At 41.4% G+C, this 18,423-nt stretch overlaps 1 protein-coding gene and 1 non-coding gene across 2 annotated transcripts; one reads left to right on the top strand and one right to left on the bottom strand.

Annotated features, from left to right (window-relative positions):
• Positions 1–5,306: 5,306 nt before the first annotated feature.
• Positions 5,307–5,579, bottom strand: LOC139797220 (small Cajal body-specific RNA 13). The gene has a single exon (XR_011726358.1). It is a non-coding gene; the product is annotated as a small Cajal body-specific RNA 13 (non-coding RNA).
• Positions 5,580–7,995: 2,416 nt separating this feature from the next.
• Positions 7,996–14,939, top strand: GLRX5 (glutaredoxin 5). The gene is made up of 2 exons (XM_071745673.1): positions 7,996–8,437; positions 13,545–14,939. The coding sequence occupies exons 1-2, from the start codon at positions 8,011–8,013 to the stop codon at positions 13,721–13,723; spliced, it is 606 nt and encodes a 201-aa protein (XP_071601774.1). The 5' UTR covers positions 7,996–8,010; the 3' UTR covers positions 13,724–14,939.
• Positions 14,940–18,423: the final 3,484 nt, after the last annotated feature.

The following is an 18,423-nucleotide window of genomic DNA, read 5'->3' as shown; positions in this document are numbered from 1 at the left end:
GCAACAATTTAGCCACACAAGAAAGTGGAAGAGGGAAGAATTACTTTGACTTCTCCCTTGAAAGTGTAAAGGAAGCAACAAAAAAATGGAAGGTTGTATGTTTAGGATGCAGTGATAACTTCTGTAATTAACAGCAATGCCTCTGTTGACACTTGGCCAGAGACACACCAGGGGAAACTAAGGCCCACTGAAAATCAGGATTTGAAGCCAAGTCTCCTGTGTCCTGTAGATCCTTTCTTTTGTGTTTTTTGTTTGTTTGTTTGTGGGTTTTTTTGTTTGTTTTGGTTTGGTTTTTTCTTTTTCTTCACTCTTCTCCATGTAATTTTTTTTAAGATACAGAAGGAGATGCTAGAAGGTGGTTTAAAAAATATTCTCTGGAGTCCTCTGGATAAATAAGAAAGACAAAAGCTGAAATATAAAATCACCAAAACTTTTTACTATTAAAATAAATCTCAAGTGACTACTTGTGGCTGTCCCTGGTTCCCTTCTCACCTCAAATGCAGTTTTGCTGTTCTGACTTCCTTGAGACTCCACAGTCTGGAGCTATGCTTTAATCTATACATCTCTTCTAGGTTTGCCAGCTATGGGAAACTATTTGTTTGCACTGAGTCTTTTAAGGGATGGGAAACACATGCTACACAGAATTTTCCCATGTCACTTTTTAAAAGTACTGTAGTACTAGGAGAAGTTGTTACTTCTATCTCCCTCCTTCCACGGCACATAGACCTTAAGTCCACAATAATCTAGCACAAAACTGCAACAGAGCATACAACTTCTGATCAAGTGTCTCAAAGTACAGTGACAGAAAGCAGCTTCTACCTTTGTCTCCTCACATCTCCCTGTTGTCTAGCAACAACTGAAAACTAGGATCTGAACAAATCTCTGGACAAAGAGCAAAGGGATACTGATAAGGAAGGGAGTCAAAGGATGATTCAGTGGTCTGCACGCCACCATCACAAGAAAAATGGTTGTTCTATAACTCAGGCTTCTCCACAGGCTTTTGTTCAGAGTGCAAATGCTTTTTTTGTTTTGTTTTAAATGAAGGCAAGCTGATTATAAAACAGGCCTTTGTACAAGCCAGACAACTGCTACAACTAAATGGCACACAACTTTACAGTACAAGTTCTTTGTCCTGAGTTTCTAGCTATATGCAAGGAGGCTGCTGAGCAATCTCAGCTGCCAGGGACATCAGGAAGGAAGGCAGGCTACTATGAACTCCAGAGGAACAACTTTGAGCACTGCAGCACTGAAACTTTGATCACTGAATTGTTAGAAGCTAACCCAAAGGTAAGCATTAAAATTAGAGCTTCCATGCAATAATTTTAATGCAAATTTAGGAAAGGTGCATACATTTGTGGAGAACCTGCCTGTTCCTGCCCTCGAAAAGCACATGGTTAGTAGCCACCACCAAACAAACCTGTATGTTGTGTGCTTATAAGCATTTAAAACAATGCCTGTGGTCAGAATCAAGACAATCACAGTATCTATGTGGGGCATTTGGCACTGCTCTCTCAGTTAGTTCACCTGTTCTTAGAACAGTCAGATTTTCAAGAGATACAGGTTTCCATGCCTCAAAGGAGGAGTGAAAAACACTTAGAATATGAAAAGCCCCCCTAACTTTTCTTATCGTTATATTGACATTTCTGAATTTACAAGTGGCTGTTTTTGTTTGCTTTAATAAGCAAAATATAGAGATCTAAAACTCAAGTTTTTTCCCTCTCCTTTAAAAAATTGTGGTTTTGTGTTTTTTCCTCCAAGAGACATTAGAGTATGGACTAAAAGCTCAAGAACAGACATTACAAATGCAAGTACACCAACACATGATCCTCTTCTCCCATTTAAAGTTTTTGTTAGAACTTTGTGTATAATTTTCACATCAGATACAAACTACTCTGAAAAACATGTAAAACCATCACAAGATAGTCACTAAGGTGATCAGTGGCTCAGAAGGCTGAGACCTGCCACCACTAGATTCTCATCCAAACCTGAGGTTTAATTTCTTTGTTCTTGGTAATGCCTGTTTTGCACACACCACTCAGCTTTATCCCTTTCAGTCCTACACCCTAAATATTTTTAATGCCAGATTTTCTTTTTTACCCATAACATTCTTATAATCTTCATTTTATCCAACACCACCCTAGCAATTTCTGCTGTCTGTGCAATCAGATGTAGTTGCTACAGCTTACCCATGTTCCTAGTCAGTCCAATTCCTTCTCCCCTCCCCTTGTTAGGTTACACATCTGAGGTCTAAGAACCTCCCTGCTCTGAAGAGAGAAAATGACTGGCATAAGCTCAGAATGAAGACACTGCCCCATCCATCTCCAGGGACAACCAAAAATCAGCATAGCTGTCTGCTTTAGATGAGATGTACAGTTCCCCTCTGCCTGAGTTCCAGCTTCCCACACCTTTGTAAACTCTCTCCTTAATATACTACTAGAAAGAGGCTCTAGTCCAACCTATGAAAAACATCAAATCCAGGGGGAGTATCACAGTGGGTGGGGGGGAAACCCAACAGGTTTTTAGCTCAATTTAGTTCATATATTTATGTGTGTGTGTGTGTGTGTGTGTGTGTGTGTGTGTGTGTGTGTGTGTGTGTGTGTGTGTGTATAAAAGCCCCTATGCTCATACTGCAGCCAAACATGGGCAGATTTCCATGGACATTCCTGTCAAAGATCAGTTTTCCATAAAGTTTTAATCCTTGAAATTCCACGCCACAGCTGTCTTCTGATCACAACGTACATCTGCCTCCTACAAATGAGAATTCTCTTTAGCAGAACATAAACCATTGCACAACTCCAATGGGAATGTATAGTAAAAAAAAAAAAATTCCTATTTGCATAAAAAGTTGAAAGCTTTAATCCATATGAAAAGATGTAAGCAGATGAGGGTCACTTTATTCTGCCTAACACTTTGTATAGTAGTGGGACTCTTAACATGTTTTTACAACAAGTATTTATTGCAATAACTAATTTTAGTTACTCACTTAAGCTTTTCTTCATCCCTGCTTTAAAATATCACTTCTGCACTTCCACAAGCATGCAGTATGTAGCTGAGAATTACTCTCAATATTTTTACAGTAATGACAGCTTAGTTATACTATATCTAATAGAAAATTACATTGGTAATACTAGCAACTGAAGATCAATGTTTCAACAAAAAACTTCCAGGCTCCCCAGCATTACTTCATTACAAATTTGACTGCAAAGATTAAGTAACTGCAATCCAAGTGATTCAGCGTCCCAGCACTGGCTAGAGTATGATTCCTTTACAAAGAAATGTTATGAGAACTTAAAAATGTGTTAAAATGTGTACATGCACTCCTAGAAAAAAATGAAAGACTAAAGGGAGCATGATGAAACAAATAAAAACTTTATTGACATTTTAAGAGATTTTTAAAATGTGTAATTTAGAATCTCCATAGTTATTCCATCTACCTTACAAATACACTGATGTGTGCAAAAATTCTTGAATTTTCACCTGTATGAAATATTTCTGGAAGTGAAAACCTCACAGATGACGAAACATTCGTGGCACCATCAAGTCTTCTGCCAGAGGAGATCAAAGGGACAGCGCCGTTTACTGACACTAAGGCAAGTTTTTGAAACATGAGATACATTCTCAAAATGACACAGAAATATACCTTACTATTTTTTTGTAGACTTTATATAGAAGAGATACAGGAATTAAAAAAAACCTGAACAAGAACAGATGTAATTGCTTGCAGATGCAACAAGCATTCAATTACTACAGCCTGCCACTTCAGTGATGTGCCCAGCTCCAGGATCAGCAGCCACCAAGCTGGAGGTGTCTGAGCCTCCTCAAGGACAAGAAATGCACACTCAGTCAGAGCTTTTCTTGTCTCGTAACTGCACATACTGAAAATGAACAAAGCCAACAAAAGCACTCACATCACTGTAGCTACACCCAGCCTGTGCCAGCAGAACTTCACTGAACCACAAGAATTTTAGAGGCAGAGATTGTTCTGGGGTTTTCCCACAATTATGAGTGACCAGAAGACATTTCTGGCATTTTAAGTAGATCACCATTTGTTAAATCAGAAATGCAAAGCCCAGGACCCTGTTTCCACAATACTGGTGAAAAGTGAATGCACAGGAAGCAAAGAACAGGACATGCATACAGTTACAATCCCAGTCTCTAGCTTTTTATAGCTCAAGATTTGATCCAAAAACGGTATATTTTTATTTAGTATATCAATTTCACTTTTGTGAGTTTGTTAGGTCTTTTTCAGGTCCATGAACAATTTTGGCATTAATAGCTCTGGGGTTAAAAGAATCAAGAGGTGTTGTCATTAGAGGTAACATTTTCCAGCACTGCATATAAGTTAAATGTATATAAAATTAGGTTTCTTCTGTAATACTGAAACACTCAAGCACCACTACCATCTGCAAGGAAGCAAGAAGGGTCTAACAGACCCTGGTCAGGTAGAACAGTTGCAAGAAGCTTGTTTCTCCCAAAGAAGAACTCTACTACAATAAAATTGCCTAAGTAGGTAGGGCTCACTTGTTAAGGCATAATAAGGGACTTCATTTCCAGGCACTGTCACAAGTCAGAAAGACACAGATATCTAACTTGGCCACAAAGAGGTGTCCTGTTCTGATAAGCTGAAATGAGACTTTTCTTCTAATCTTTCTCACTTCTCCTTTTTCAAAACAAAACAAAACACAAAAAAAATTCCACTGCCTGTATCACTCTTAGATGTCTGACTTCTTGTGCCCTGTTTAAGAACCTTAACCCATGAATTCGTAACTAGTAATTCTGTTCAGCAGCAGGATGCCTGGAAGCAACCTAATTTGTGACAGACATTTGAGCCCTGCAGTTTGGATATTAGTGCTTTTAATACTGTTTTCAAAATGAAGTTATAGGTCTTCTAACAGGAACATCTGCAAAATGTCAGGAGTTCTATGGGAGTCCCAATAACATTTCTTCTGAACAGATGATTATCTGTTAATTATCTGGAAAATATAAAAAGTTTCACTTAGACTGATATGAGACTGGCAACAAATAACTACATCTTTGTTTCTAGAGTGTGACTGGGCTAATTGTTCTGAATGTTATCAGTAGGGTAAGGTGCTTATCCACTAAGACAGCACTGTATATTACAAAAAAAATAGCAAACATCAATGCAACACTCAATGCAAACATTTCAGCATACCAAATATTGCATTAAAAAGGCATTCTGTTACACTTATTATCTCACAGGCCAACCTCACAAAGCTACAGTGAGTAACTATACATACATTCAGGTACTTTTATTTAACCCAATATACAGATTTCTGAGCTTTCTAATGTATAGCAGTTTTTCAGTGCTCAGCAGATGTTGCTCTATTTGCTGAACAATATCAGACTGCAAAATTGCTCTTACTGTTGATTGATCAATAATGACATGGGCTAAGTCATTACCTCCGTGGCAACAGCATGGTACCTGTAGGAGGAACATTGCGCATGCTGCTGCCGCAGCTCTCCCAGGCACGCCTCGGCTTCCTCCCAGCACTGCTCTCTCTGCAGGCCCGGTATGCCCAGAGTACCAACAACCATGGGCATCTCTTCGACTACAGAGGATTAAACTACAACCATACTTATGTTATTCCAGAAGGAGCATATCCTCACAAGGGTTTATTACATTTCAGTTTAATGTCCTAGTTCACTTATAATTTCTGATGAAACATCTGCTTGTAGAAATAGCTACAATAGATTCAGAATGTCAAATACTACAAAGTTCTGCTCATAGTCCAACATCTTTTTAGAAGATGACATTTGGTAGTCTTAAAGAATAGAAAGTTCTCTTTTTACTTAATTTTCATTAAATTCCCTTCTGACTTTCCAGGACCTTCAGATTACAAAGGTGAAGTAGACAACTTGAGCTATTCTACTTAACACTTGTTAAGCCTCTGTCTCTGTTTGTACCAGTTCACCAAATAGAAGACCGTTTTTTTTTTTACTTCGCAGAATTTACTTCATTTTATCTAGCATGAACTGGATACTATTTTTTTGTTTTCACATTGCACAACCTTGTACCATGTTGATCACAACATATAAACGACAGAAAGCAGTAACTTTTATATGTCTTGGTCAGCATGACCATGCCTGGCTCCAGATGTTCAGTTGAAACTAAAATATAATGACACACAAAATGCACCAAGTTCATCAACAATAGGTGAAGTTTCCCTTTGGATTCATAACAGAAAATATTTCTTCATAAATACATAATACTTTCAAATACTGCAGCAACACTTTATTTATTCATAAGCTATTCACATGGGATGACACACTGCGAGTTTGTCACAATTCTCTTTGAAATGTGTTCTAATTAAATTTAAATATAAGGCAACAGAAGTGATGCCTAAAGGTAGTTTCAAAGAAAATTACAAGTATCTGAATAAAATTACAAGTAACTGAAGTTAGTTTCATAGAAAACGACTCAAGTATCAGCTGGATTTCACCAAAATCAAGAACTAGCAAACAGCCTTCCAAATGCTGGAGCTGATCTTGTTTGTAAAGCTCTCACATGAGCAGAGATGGAGTGAAAAAAATTATTTTCCCTACAAATGCAAGTAATGCAAATAGGCATTAGTACAATGAAAGTCTAGATGCCAGAACTGCAATGTACATTAGAACTTAGAAATACACTTTGATTCATTATTTGTGAGAGTTTGTGTCTTAGTACGGAAGAGAAATTTTCAACATTTTCTTCTACTTACAGGATGGACCTGGCTGCTGAGGGTGAACTCTATGTTCTGCTCCAAGTTCTTGGAAAGCATACGGCGTGCACCCAGTAGCTCAAACGAAACTGGTTGCACAGAAGGCTGTTTCCAGGTCATGTTCCAAATTCAGTGCTTCTCTGGCTGATGCTGGGCAGTCCTGTGCATTGTCCAGGCCCAAACGAACCGACCCTTTCACACACGCAACCAGCCGGCTCCATCTCGCTCCTATCTCTCTATCTTCCTGCCACCCCTGCAGCTGTTCCAGTGCCAGACCAAGCTGGGCAAGGCTACCAGCGACTCAAGGATCCTCTCCCCGTAAAAGCACACAAAGAACTGCTCCTTCCTCAGTGCTGCAAACTGCAAGCTTCACGCCACTAAAATCCACCCAAAACCAAGTAAGTGCATGCAGTCAAACCGGCCACTGGACACAGTCAGATCTACCACGGAGGCAGCCCCCTCCAGCACGGTGTCAGCTGCGCACATGACGCCTCTGCCGCCTACCCACGGTAAAACGGTACCGATTCCCCGGCGCTGCTCGTTTGGGGACGCGCTTGCCCCGCCTCAACCCACACACACACGACCCACACACACCTCCGTACACGTTCCACCGCCCGAGCACTTCCTCCAGCACAGACAGCAGATGCCCCCGAGCAGCCTGCCCTCCGCAGCCCCGCCTTTCACTCAGCCGGTAACGCCGTTTTCACTCTCGGCGCGGCCCACAGCCCCAAGAGCTCCGTTACAGCCCGCACCGCCAGAGGGGCGGCGGGAGAAAACCCAACTCCCCCCCGCACCTCCTCCATGGCCTCGCTTAGCCCTGCCCGCACGCCAGGCCCTAGGGACAATGGGCGAACATCGCGTCCGCTGCACCGCTCAGCCTGCGCCCCAGCCGCCCTGCGGAACCACCGGTGGGGCCACAGGACGGGGCAGGGCCGGGCGTCCATCCCCTCGCCGCCGGTCAGGTACACAGCGCCTGAGCCCCGACAGACCGCACCAGCGTGAGCGCGGCCGCTACCCGGAAGCGGAAGGAGCTACCCGATAATCACACCGCCCCCCCGGGGCTTCGCGAGCAAAACACGGCACCGGAGCAGCCCGACCAATCGCGTTCGCTAAATGGGCGGGGATTAAGCGGATCGAAAAGATTGACAGGCGCTCTTCCCAATTAGACTGCAGCGTCGTAGTTCCCTCCACAAATAGAAACGCGAGGTAGCCTCGGAGTGCTGGGTGGGACTGAGCTTCCAGTCTCTTCACGCTACTGGCTGTCTGTGGTGATTGGCGGGTGCGCAGGCCTATGCAGAGGAGAGGCTCTCCCGTAGCCTTCTCAGTTCTCCGCCAATCGGTGCCCGGCGTAGGCTCGGGGCCGGCGGAGCGCGGCGGGGCCCGGCAGTGGGCAGGGTTGGGCGGTGGGGGCAGCATGAGCCGGGTGCTGCGTGCGGCCTGCGGGTTGGGCGCTGCCGCCGCGCGGTGCCGGGGCGGACGGGCATTGAGCCAGGCGGCCGGGGAGGGCGGCGGGGCCGAGGGCAGCGGCGGCGGCGGCTCGGGGTCACGAGAGGCGGTGGAGCGGCTGGTGCGGGAGCATCCGGTGGTGGTGTTCATGAAGGGCAGCCCGGCGCAGCCCCTTTGCGGCTTCAGCAACGCCGTCGTGCAGATCCTGCGCCTGCACGGCGTGGAGGACTACCGGGCACATGACGTCCTGCAGGACCCCGACCTCCGCCAAGGTCAGCGGCGGGCGGGGGCCGGGCCGAGTTGGGTCTGGGGCCGAGGCGGAGCGTGGTAGCTGTCGGGGGTCACCTCTGGGCGCCGCCTTCCCCCGTTGCCGGGGCTTGCACGGAGCCTGGGCCCGTCCCGGCTCTGTCTGAAACGTGGCCGTCGGGGGACAAAGCCGTAATGCCTGTATCCCCACCGGGAGGGCCCTCGGGAGGCTCCGGCCTGTGTGACCCCACCAGCAGTCGGGGCTGCCTGCACGGCTTTGCACACCCCGGGGCTCTCGGAGCACCGCCCGGGCTCCTCACGTCTCCCCGCTCGCCCTCCGCAGATGGACCTTTCCCACTTGCTTGGGTTTTTTATAGGCTGGTTTTCCTTTTAGCTTTGTGTCCTGCCTGCTGCCTGCGTCCCGGGGCTTGTGGGGTTCGAAGCACATCAGAGATACCCCTCGAGGTGTCTTTGGTTTTCTGTAACCTCACAATGTCCATGAGCTTCTCGGTTATCTGCAGAATGCAGTTACGCTGAGGGGATAATTCCTGGAGATTGGGCGGTTTTGTCCCGTGCTGCCTTGCCGAGTTAATAGATAAAAGAGTCCATTAAGAGACCCCTAAATACTTTATTGTCTAGGCAGATATTTTTGTTCTCTGTGAGCAGTATGGGGAAATTTGATGAATGGCTTCAATTTATACCACTGTGTTCCTTGCTGACCCTTCCTGCCACTTGTCTTTTGATAACATATGAAATTATGCTAATCATCCCTAGAAGAAATAATTAGTAATGCTTTTGCTGTTACTGTTTGAGTGGCAGGAGCTATTCTGTATAAGGCTTTTTGATAATTGTAGAAGGCTTGTTTTCCTTTCTCATAATGCTGTTTTTCCTTCTTTCATTCTTAAAACTGTCGAGGTTTTATGTGGCCGAGACATTTTAAAACAAAAAAAGAGGTAAAAATAAATAGTAGTTAGTCTTTCAGGTGCATGGCATTGTATGACACTAAAATGTGCTTTAAATCCACATGATGGCATGTATCAGGTGATCTCTTTCTCTGTTTTTGAGATAATTTCCCAAATGACTTTTTCAATCCATGCTTGTTTTTTGGTTCACAAGTATAACATCTGGTATGGTATAAAAGCTTGAATACTGGAATCCGCATGTGATTACATTTTTGTTAATGAATACTGGGTTTACTGCCTTTGACAGGTGAACAAATTGTGGTAGTTTTCTAAACTTTATTTACATATCTAAATTTAGTATAGTTATACTTTACTAGAACAAACTCATACGCTAAAAAGGAGAAAACCTTGAAATCAAACCTTAAACATGTCACTTTTGGTTGAGATGGGTCTTTTGAGCCCTTGATCAGGCAATGCGTTTGTCAGTTATACCTTTGGAATACTGTGGATATGTAGTATTTTCTTCCTGTGTAACAGAGCATCTCCTTTCTGACCACAGTATATGTCTCCTCCACAAGAACTCTGGCTTGTGCTGGATGGTCCGAGGGCTTGTTGCCCTCCAGGCTACCTGAGCCTTCAATTGAAATTAGTTGTTTGATCCCGATGGCTTGGCTAAGCCATGCTGACTGCAGTGACAGACTGTAAGGTTGCACAATATTCTGTTGGTTCTTGGGCAGTTGAAGAAGTTGTTTTGTTCCCAACTTTGGCACTTTTTCTGACTGAACAAAGAGCCAGCTTTATTAATTGACTGGATCAGTGGGTGCATGAGGTGAACTGTTGAGTTGTACAGTGAGGCAAGTGCCAGAGCCAGCACCAGGGATGGAGCCTTGGGGTGAAGTGCTGGGGAACAGCACTGCTGCTCTCAAGGCCGGGGGGCTCTCATACTGCTTCAGTGTGCTACGTGCTGCTCTGGCTAAAAAGCCACTGTGTGATTGCTCCTGTGATAGCAATCTCTGACAGAGGAGATGAGGGCAGGGCTGCTGGAAGCTGTAGCTCTGTAAATTGCCAAGTGTGAATCAGCAGTGGCCTCCTCAAGGCTCTATTAATCTCCTCCTGAAGCTGGCCTCAGGTGCTGAAAAGTTGGATATGCAGCATGTGACAGTTTCCTAAGCCCCCTCTGTGAACCTAATCTTCACTGCATGCATGTGGGGTTAGTGAGGGAATCCTGAACCTTTAGCTGTGAAAGTACTGAATACATCTGTTTAACTAAAGATTGATCTGCATGGAGATTACTTGATGTGAGCTGGTCATCGACTTTGTGTTTAGCTGAAGATAATTTAAATGTTTGCTGATGTGTACACTTATACCATTTGTAATAAGAGCTGGCTGTCCGCAGAGATGGTGGTTCAGCCATGCTTGAAGTACGGTTTGGTTTCTTTCCTGTATCTATAGAAAAAAACACATCATTTTCAGATTGTTACTCTTTAACTCTTTGATTGCTCTAACTTGCCCTGCAAGTTGGCAACTGCCCTTGCAATATGGCAAATTACAAAAACAAAACAAGTGCCCTATTTGCCTCTTCACCCAAAAGCACTCAGATCTGTGAAGCTAACTAGTTACTGATAATTCCTGTGATTTTTTTTTTTTTTTTTTTTTTTCCTGAACTTGAGTTGAGGATGTTTGGATGTTTCCGTGACACAAATCCTCCTTACTAAATCTGGTCTGCGAGATCTTGGCGCTCTCTCTTGGACTGTGGTTCCATGGGAATTCGGGTTTCTCTAGGATGACCCTGTCGGAAGTGATCCTCCTCTCAGCTGTTGGACAGCATTAGGCTGGTTTAGATCGCTAAGGTGTCAGAGAAGCCTGGTATTACTAGAAAAGTGATGGTTTAAACCAATTTGAACTGTTGTGATAGGTCACCCTCAGATTATTTTAATTGTTGTTTTACATTACCTAAACATGAGATGCTGCCAACAGTGTGGTCTTGATCCTTTCTCCCACCTTTGTGTTAGGTCGCCCTCAATCCTGCTTGCACTAGTACTGTTGATGTCCATGAAATCATGTGGTTTTTCTGGGTAAAGTGTAGTGTGAATGAGAGTGCTTGCTTGAGTTGGTTCTTTCATTGAGGCCCATAATTTAGTGCTCTAGATACTCCTCTCAGTAGCAGTTTACACTAATTCTGCTTTAACAGTCAACTTAGTGTGCTAGCTCAGCTTTCAAACATTACACCTGATCTGTGGAGTGTGGTTTTACCAACAGTGTTTCAAAGTGGAAGCTCTTGCTTTTGAAGCATAGTGGGAAGTGACTTCTTGGGAAGTCATCTTGGAGTGGGAAAGTGATCCCTTGGGGTGTCTCTGCTGCCAAAGGATCCATCAAAAAAGCACATCCCAAGTGCAGCAGGCATAGACCAAGCTAACTTGCTTTAACACTACAGAAAATAGTATCAGTAACTGCTTTACAAAGCCAGGAGTTGGTTATCCAGTTGAGGAGATGTTCAGTTTATGATGTGGTTGAGCCCTGGTATGAAGGCATTTAAACCAGCTTGTCCAATACATGAAATGCAGCATACAGAGCAACTAAACTTGAATATATTTATATTTTTATCTGAAGCTGGATGGAACCTTGAAAATGCTGTTAGTGCTTGTATGTACATGCAGTTAGATTCCTGAAGAAACTTTAGTGAAAGAATAAATGGCATAAATATTACCCTGGCGTGCTTATTAGCAGTAGGTGTATTATGCAGAGTCCTTAGTTCTCAATTCATGTTAGCATTACATTATGTCAGCAATAATAATCCCTGTTTTGTATCTGCAGTGGCTTCTTTGACTTATCCTTAGCAAGCTTTAATATTGGGCTCAATTTTTCATTGCAACTATTATGACATAAAAGGCTTTCAGGACACTGAGCGCTTTTGAGTGTTCAAAGGTTCAAGGAGTGTTTAAGAAGAGTACTGCTAAACAGAAGCTGATGCCAGAACTTATAATTTATGCAAAGTGTATTTAAGCAACTGATGTTTTAAGGAAATAAGGAGGAAGTTATATGGGGTGATGCTGGAGATTACATTAGATGGTTATGGGTTCCTTTTGGCCTTTCATATGCCTAAAGTTATTTTTTGACTTCTATAGTCTTAGGAGCTTAAAAGCAAATTCCCCTGTGTTTTCTGCTATGCTGTCCTAATACTTGCTTGACAGCCTATGTGAAGCTGGTTTAGAGGGTTGACTTCCAAGATGAATGGGCTCTGATGACCTGAAAAAGCAATTTGCTATATGGGCTTATTTTGTTTTTGGTAGAAAAATATCAGGCATTGCATACTGAACAATCTTAAGAATTTTTAATTCAAATCGTGGGATCTAAGCAAGTTCTGGTGGACTTGGTGTAAGAGCATGGAGATGTAGAATTTAACTAATTTTCTCTGCTACAGAAATGATGACTTCGTTTGAAGGGACATTTAAAAAGTGGCAAATTTAGTTATAACTAATATTTGTGTGTGTGCGATGTCTTCACTATATATATATATATGCATATATATATATATATATAATGCAATTTGGGATTCAGTTTATACCAGCTGATCAGTTAATATTTTTGGATGGTCCTGCATTTGTGTACTATGAAGGGTAGTTTTAAACTTTATTTCTGTACCTCTCATTGTGACTTGAGCTCTGTTTTGTTTGGTGAGTACTTTTACGAAAGTTCAGCCTTTGTGCCCCTCCCGTGAGGTCTGGCAATGAAAGATAAAGCAATTTGAAATTCATTAGGCTCTTAGAGGGGTGAATGTATCTTGCAGCTAAAATTGCAGCAGTATGTATAGCTGTATGAATTTGGTAAGAACGTAAATATTTTTTTAAGTCTCTCTGGGAAATATAAATGATAACTGAATGTAGACAGTTCTCAATACTTTTCAAGGCTTCTAATTTCTTTAATTGATAAAAAAGCATAATGACTTACTTCCTGGGAGGGAAAAGAGACATTACATTTTTAAACCTCCTGTTTTGAGTCAGAATAGGAGCTAACTTGTCATCTTTCAACTCACATCTTTGAGTTGGAATGAAAACCAAACTTTAATGTATCTTTTCTAAAAGGTTCTTGCTGTTCAGATACATTCTTGCCTCAATAGGGAAGAAATTAAAATATCAGAAGCTCTGTCAGACTGGAGCAATTTATTCTCTTTAAAAACCCATTCTACTTATATAGGGGGTTAAAAACATGTAATTTTTTTTTTCCTATGCAGGAATAAAAAACTACTCTAACTGGCCTACCATCCCCCAAGTATACCTCAATGGTGAATTCGTTGGTGGTTGTGATATACTCCTCCAGATGCATCAGAATGGAGATCTTGTAGAAGAGCTGAAGAAATTAGGTATCCGTTCAGCACTTCTGGATGCAGAAAAAGACCAAGACAAAAAGTAAAATGAGCAAAAGAGATACTGTGACAGGAAAAAAAGCAAATCTTTGAGAAGAGCTTGTAACCAGTGAAGCCTTATGTACTTTTAGCTCAAAGAAGGCATCTTGTCGAACTGACACTGTTTTATCTGTGAATGTGTTAGCTCATGGTAAATGTGATGATCTTGATATTTTTATTTCCAGATATTGTGAAAATTTGAGTATAACCACTGTACTGTAAAGCATACATTTGTTGAATTTTTTTCAATTCCCTTCTAAAAGCATTCACTTCTTGATTGAGGTGGGAATAAACCAAAAGGGTAAATAATTCATTATAACACATTTATGGATTTTGAGTGTGTATTTCTCTGTTCTTTGGTACACAAACTTATGCAAACAGTGTTTGCATCCCCTTGCTCCTCTTGAGAAAGTGTTCAGTGCATCAGCTTTGCTGCCTAAGACTGGTGAGACTGCATAAGACTTCCTGAGAGCCTGTAAAACTTCTGTAATCACATATGATATAGGAGAAATGTAGTATTCAACCACATAGAAGAAAAAAGACGATATGGAAGTGAATGAAATATACTTTTATTCCAAAGGGCAAAAATAAACAGACTTGTACAAGTATATGTATAAGGGTCATTATTTTGTAACATTGATGGCTTTTAAAAGATTGCTAAGAATTGTGCCTAAAGATTTTGTAAAATGTTTTCTACCTCTTGCAAAGCAGCTTTCCCCCCTGCTTAAATACTTTGCATATTTCAATTCTGTGTCACTGCTAAAAAGTGGGAATTATTTAAGGCTTCATTATTCTAGCCTGAAATAGTACAGGATAAAACTTAAGTTACTACTGTAATCTTGTATTATTTGCTGGTTTCTAAGTTATTGTATTTCCACATATTTTCTCTGGACTTGTGTCTTCAAGAAATGTGGTCTTTAAACATGGGCTTAACAAATGAAATGTTTCTTGTAGATAAGATGATGAGTGTTGCAGAGGGGCTACTGAACAGATAAATAGTTCTTTGTGGGAAGTCTCTGAAGTCTTCAATACCTATCTAGCTACATTTCCCTAAGCTAAAACAAATTGTATTAACTAATTTGAAGTTAAAAGCTACCCACCATACTGCTAAGGTTAAAAGCTAACCAGATGTTTCTAAATGCAGTTTACTTTTGTTAATATAAATAATTTTGCATGTGAATTAGGCAAATGATTGGAAATAAAGTGTTTTATGTTGATTGTCTACATTAGTTCCTCTTTATTTTAAATAGGTCTTTTTATTTGAAAGCTAAAATATTTCCCTCTACATCGGATAAAAAAATATGCTTTAGAGAAAGGAAAAATATATGAGTGGTCAGTTTGAAGTCAGGATTGGGACTTTTCTACAAGAAAGATTTGATGCAAGTTTGTTATAAATCTCCCGTCAACCTGAGCAAGCTGTCCCGTGGAGAAACTGTAATTGTACTTTCTTCACAAAATTTGCCAAAGTGGTTACAGTAAGCTTACTGTATAGTTTTAATGGAATCAGTACCACCAGGATTAAATACAATGTGTACATGCTTTATGTCTTCATGTGTTCATGAGAGCTGCCCAGTACCTGTAGAAGTGACCACTGAGTTACATTCACATTGATGAAAGGCAAAGCTTAAGGTATAGGTGAAGGTTAGTTCTCACCATTTCAGTGCTATTTCTCTCTGAATTCAAATTAAAGATTTCCTATGGCTAATCTTTCATGAGTACTTTTTGCCATTCTGAATGTTAAATGATGTTTAGAAAATAAGTAAATTTCAAGTCTTTGGTTATTTGTGTCAAAAGACCTATTGAAATGGATGCAGGTAATAGAAAAGGTAACTGGCAGAAAATTAGATTTTGTTTCTACTTCAGTGGTTAACTCTTAGTCTGGATACTAAATAAATCTATTAAAAAAACCCAAAAACCAAACAACCACCAACCCACAATCAAATCTGCTGTTTAATAGAGCTCTATTCTGTCAAAGCTGAGTATTTTTCAGTGTTGCTAGTAGGTAACTTTAGCACTATCAGGTTTTCTTCTCTAAGCGGCATTTTTTTCCCCAGCTCAAGATCCTTCTGTAGCCAAAACTATCACTAGTTTTTCTGCTTTCTTTGATTCATTTGCCTTAGACTTTTAGTTTTTAATAATTTGGTTTAAATTTTGTGTATAGTAGTATTTATATCGATCACTTTCCTGATTGCAGTCTTGTCACTGAGCAATTAAGAGCAACATTGTTACATCAAGCGTGTACAACAAAGCCACAGGAGTGAGAGCATAAATGTGACTTCTTCCCGTATTCCTGTACAGGCTTTATCTTTCCAAGCTCTATGTGCAAGAGCAGTTGTTTTACATATTGGATCTTTATAAATGCTCATATGATTCCAACTGCAATAAAAACCCAGCATCTATGTAAATTGTGAAATGTGATGCTCAAGAAGAAGCTTATTTTGGGAGCTGACTGTATTTTCCCTAGAAACTATTTCTCTTAGGTTGATTATTTTAGGAAACGGGCCACATTCTGCACACTGCTCATCAACTTCTGTGGTCTCTCCAGCTGGAGGCAAAAAGAGAGCATATGCCTTCAAATCCAAAAGGGATGTTGCTGTAGATTCACTTACTCTTGAGATTAGAAAAAAAGGAATCATGCCTCTCACTGATGAGAGATTTGCTCTGTTTTTTATTGTGCTCTTTGACAATAAGAGATGGCAACTGATGGTGTTGGAGTCTGGGGTGACGAGCAGTGTGTGTGGTGAGATAATGCTGAGGGGGCTGGTGCCAGTGGGAAAAAGGTCCTTGCTAATTTTATGGCCAGGAAGATGGGAAGGGTTCTGAGGTGTGATTTTTTTCCAGGTTGGGAAGAGCACCTTGCCATAGAAGGTGAGGGGAATGATGGGGAAAAGACACTGGGCACTGCTGCTTATTCTTCCCTGATTAGTCTGCAATAAAACAGAAACTGAAGAGGTAATCATGCTCAGGAACACGATTTGGGAAGGCTGGCTGAAGTTGTTCAGAAGGACAGCCAAGAGCTGCCCTTGCCTTCTCTGGTGAAGACAGAAACAAAGCTGCTGCATCCTAAGTTAATCTGAGGTAAGAATAAGTCAGGGGTCAGGGCTGTAGTTGAGCATTGTCACCATCTGGAATCCTACAGATCGAGGCTGGTTATAGGGAACTGCCAGCTCCAAAATACCATGTAGTCCCATTCCCACTATTGATGTTTCAGAGTGCTGCATTGGGCACGTGTTCTGACCAGCTGCCTCTGGTGAGATGCTTCTGGACTTATTTTGGTTGCATTACACTACTGAGGGCTTAAAATAAGTTGAATGCATATAAACTATCATCTATGATTGTTATTTTTACAGGATTGTAGTATGAATGTTTGCCAAACTGGAAACTATTACAATTACATTGTGTTCTGAGGCTGTCCTTGGTGCTGCTGCTGTGGTGAAAGGCTGAGCTTAGCGTGCCAGTCTATTCACATCACCAATTGAGCTGATCATCTGCATCTTCTAACACTTCTCATCTCTTAGACATAAGGGAAATTTGGTTTAAGCAAGTGAGATTCCTCATATTCCAAAACTAACCTGGTGCCCCAAACTTCCACCTAAGAGGAGGTAGGTCTTGCTTTCTTGAATTAGTACTGGCAGGGAGAAGGAAGCAGGTTACAAAGGTGTTAATATGCTGCTAGTTTTGATTTGGGAGAATTCAAAATGGCTAAATGAAAAGTTGTTTCCCTGAGAAAATCAACTTTTAACAGCTCAGAACATCTTAATGGGTTACAGGGTAAGTGTTTCTCAGCCCCAATTACTTTTTCCTTGGCTTAATTTTGCTAGCAAAGGTTTGGATGTGGTCAATATTCTCCAGTGCTTGTCTAGAAGTCCTTGACAGGAATCTGTTGATGCTAACAAAGTGCACAGAAAAAAAAACAAATGTGGGAACATGAAATCAAAACATCATACCAAGGAAAACCTGAGTTACTACCAAAAATCCCATCCAGAACCTGTCAGTGCCTGCACCTAAGAAGGGCAATATTAAAAAGCAGAGCTGGCAGTGTTAGTAATAAATCCTCTAATCCAGTTTGCATGTCTCTTCTGCAGAAACTACATCTTCTGAGGTTTTTCAGCATCTGTATTACAGGTTTGTGTAAGAAAAAATGCTCATTAGTTACAAGATATGTGTTAGCTTCTAAAGAGTCTCCATGAGTAAAGGTGGAAAGACTATAAGGTTACAGAGAGTTGGAAGGTTTTGGCTTGTTTATTATGTCGGATGGTGACTTGAGCTTGCTTTTGGGCTGAAAGGGTTAGGATGAAAACACTGCTCTGGAAGAGGCTGTTGGTCACCATTTAGTTTTGAATTTTTGTTGGAATGCTGCTTGTTTGTTGAAAAGTTCTGTTTTACAACTCTGCTGCCTCTTACGTGGCCTGATCGTGGCTATAGAAACTCCTGACTCATTAAACTGCTTGAGACCTGTCCCAAATATTTTGGAAGAAAAACCGGTTTTAGGTCCATAGAAAATAGGACTGAAGTTGCTAAGATTCTGAATGATAAACTTCCCTTCGTTGTCCAGCCTCTCACACATGCCTCGTTTTCCTGTAAGGCAGTTTTAGTTAGAAAGACCATCACGCTGTGTAAAACTCTTGGTAGTTGTGGGGTACAACCCTAGTTGTAGGGTGTGGCTTACAGAAATCCCCAGTGCTGTATGCAGGAACAGCCATTCCTA

The sequence above is a fragment of the Heliangelus exortis genome, chromosome 5, assembly GCF_036169615.1.
Source record: "Heliangelus exortis chromosome 5, bHelExo1.hap1, whole genome shotgun sequence".
NCBI lineage: Eukaryota > Metazoa > Chordata > Aves > Apodiformes > Trochilidae > Heliangelus > Heliangelus exortis.
Note: the sequence above shows the minus strand (reverse complement) of the source record. Positions and strands in the feature narration are given on the sequence as shown.